The following is a 1,045-nucleotide window of genomic DNA, read 5'->3' as shown; positions in this document are numbered from 1 at the left end:
GTGACCCACAGGTTGAGAACCGCTGCTTTAGTGATAAAGTAGTTTTCCAGTCTGCAAGGATAACTGAAGAAGGCTGCGATTTAGCAATGCACATTGGTGCCATTCGAGCTTCCTGTTGGAAGCTGAGAACTTTGATGAATAGGGGTTCTTTCTGGAGCACACAGAGTCATCGGTTTGATTTGACATGTGCATACCAGGGTGACTTCATAGAGTTTGATCTTTTTCTTTCTTAGGCCATCTAGCCTGAAAGACTGTGTTATTGAATTAGGAGTTTGTTCAAGCACAGCCTCTGTATCAAGCAGCGAATATGCTCCCTTGAGTTGTCCTAGGCTGTAGCTGATACTACATGTTCAAAGGAACCCTTTATGCTTATTCAAAATAGTCTGGAAGGAAGTGTATTCTATTAATAATAGGAACATTTGGGGAGGAAAATAGTAGATTTAAAAATACTGACTATCAAATCTGTATTTTTTCTTCCAATAGGTAGAAGTGGCCCAAAAGTACATTGACTATCACATGGAAAAGTATGGCTTCCAGACACCCAATGTGACTTTTGTTCATGGCTACCTAGAGAAACTGGGAGAAGCTGGAATCAAGAATGAGAGTTATGATATTGTTATGTAGGTCTTTTTCCATATGGCCATGAACACAGCCCATTTCACATTGAACACCCAGGTGTCACTATTGTTTGCTGAATGGCATTAAAACTACACTTAACAGGACTTGGTAAGGGGAAGGGTGTGGTCTGTGCCCCTGGTAGCCCATTATCAGCAGAACATTCTGCCCAAGAGAGCTTACCAAACACATGGGCATGGTGTCAGGAGGACTATTTTCATGGCAAATTCTAGGATTCCGTGTTTCCCTTTTTCCTCTGACCCAAGGCACGGCTTTAGTAACTGCCTCTCAAGAACTTGGCCTCTTGACATGTTGCATAAAAAATACCTTGTGCAAGAGGTTCAGGGATGCATCTTTGCTTTTTTTTGTTGTTTTTTTAATCATTTTATTGGGGGCTCATACAGCTCTTATCACAATGCATGCATACATC

The 1,045-nt window shown here is 41.4% G+C and overlaps 1 protein-coding gene across 1 annotated transcript in view; it reads left to right on the top strand.

The window, feature by feature from the left end:
* AS3MT (arsenite methyltransferase) overlaps positions 1-1,045 on the top strand; it is a 30,606-nt gene that overhangs the window by 3,072 nt on the left and 26,489 nt on the right. Inside the window, exon 5 of the mRNA XM_045291427.1 lies at positions 484-620. Coding sequence (XP_045147362.1) covers positions 484-620 — 137 coding nt within the window. The remainder of the gene's footprint in view (positions 1-483; positions 621-1,045) is intronic.

This window comes from Echinops telfairi, unplaced genomic scaffold (assembly GCF_000313985.2).
Source record: "Echinops telfairi isolate 266 unplaced genomic scaffold, ASM31398v2 ScPeMD7_70;HRSCAF=299, whole genome shotgun sequence".
Lineage (NCBI taxonomy): Eukaryota > Metazoa > Chordata > Mammalia > Afrosoricida > Tenrecidae > Echinops > Echinops telfairi.
This window is presented reverse-complemented; position numbering and strand designations above follow the sequence as displayed.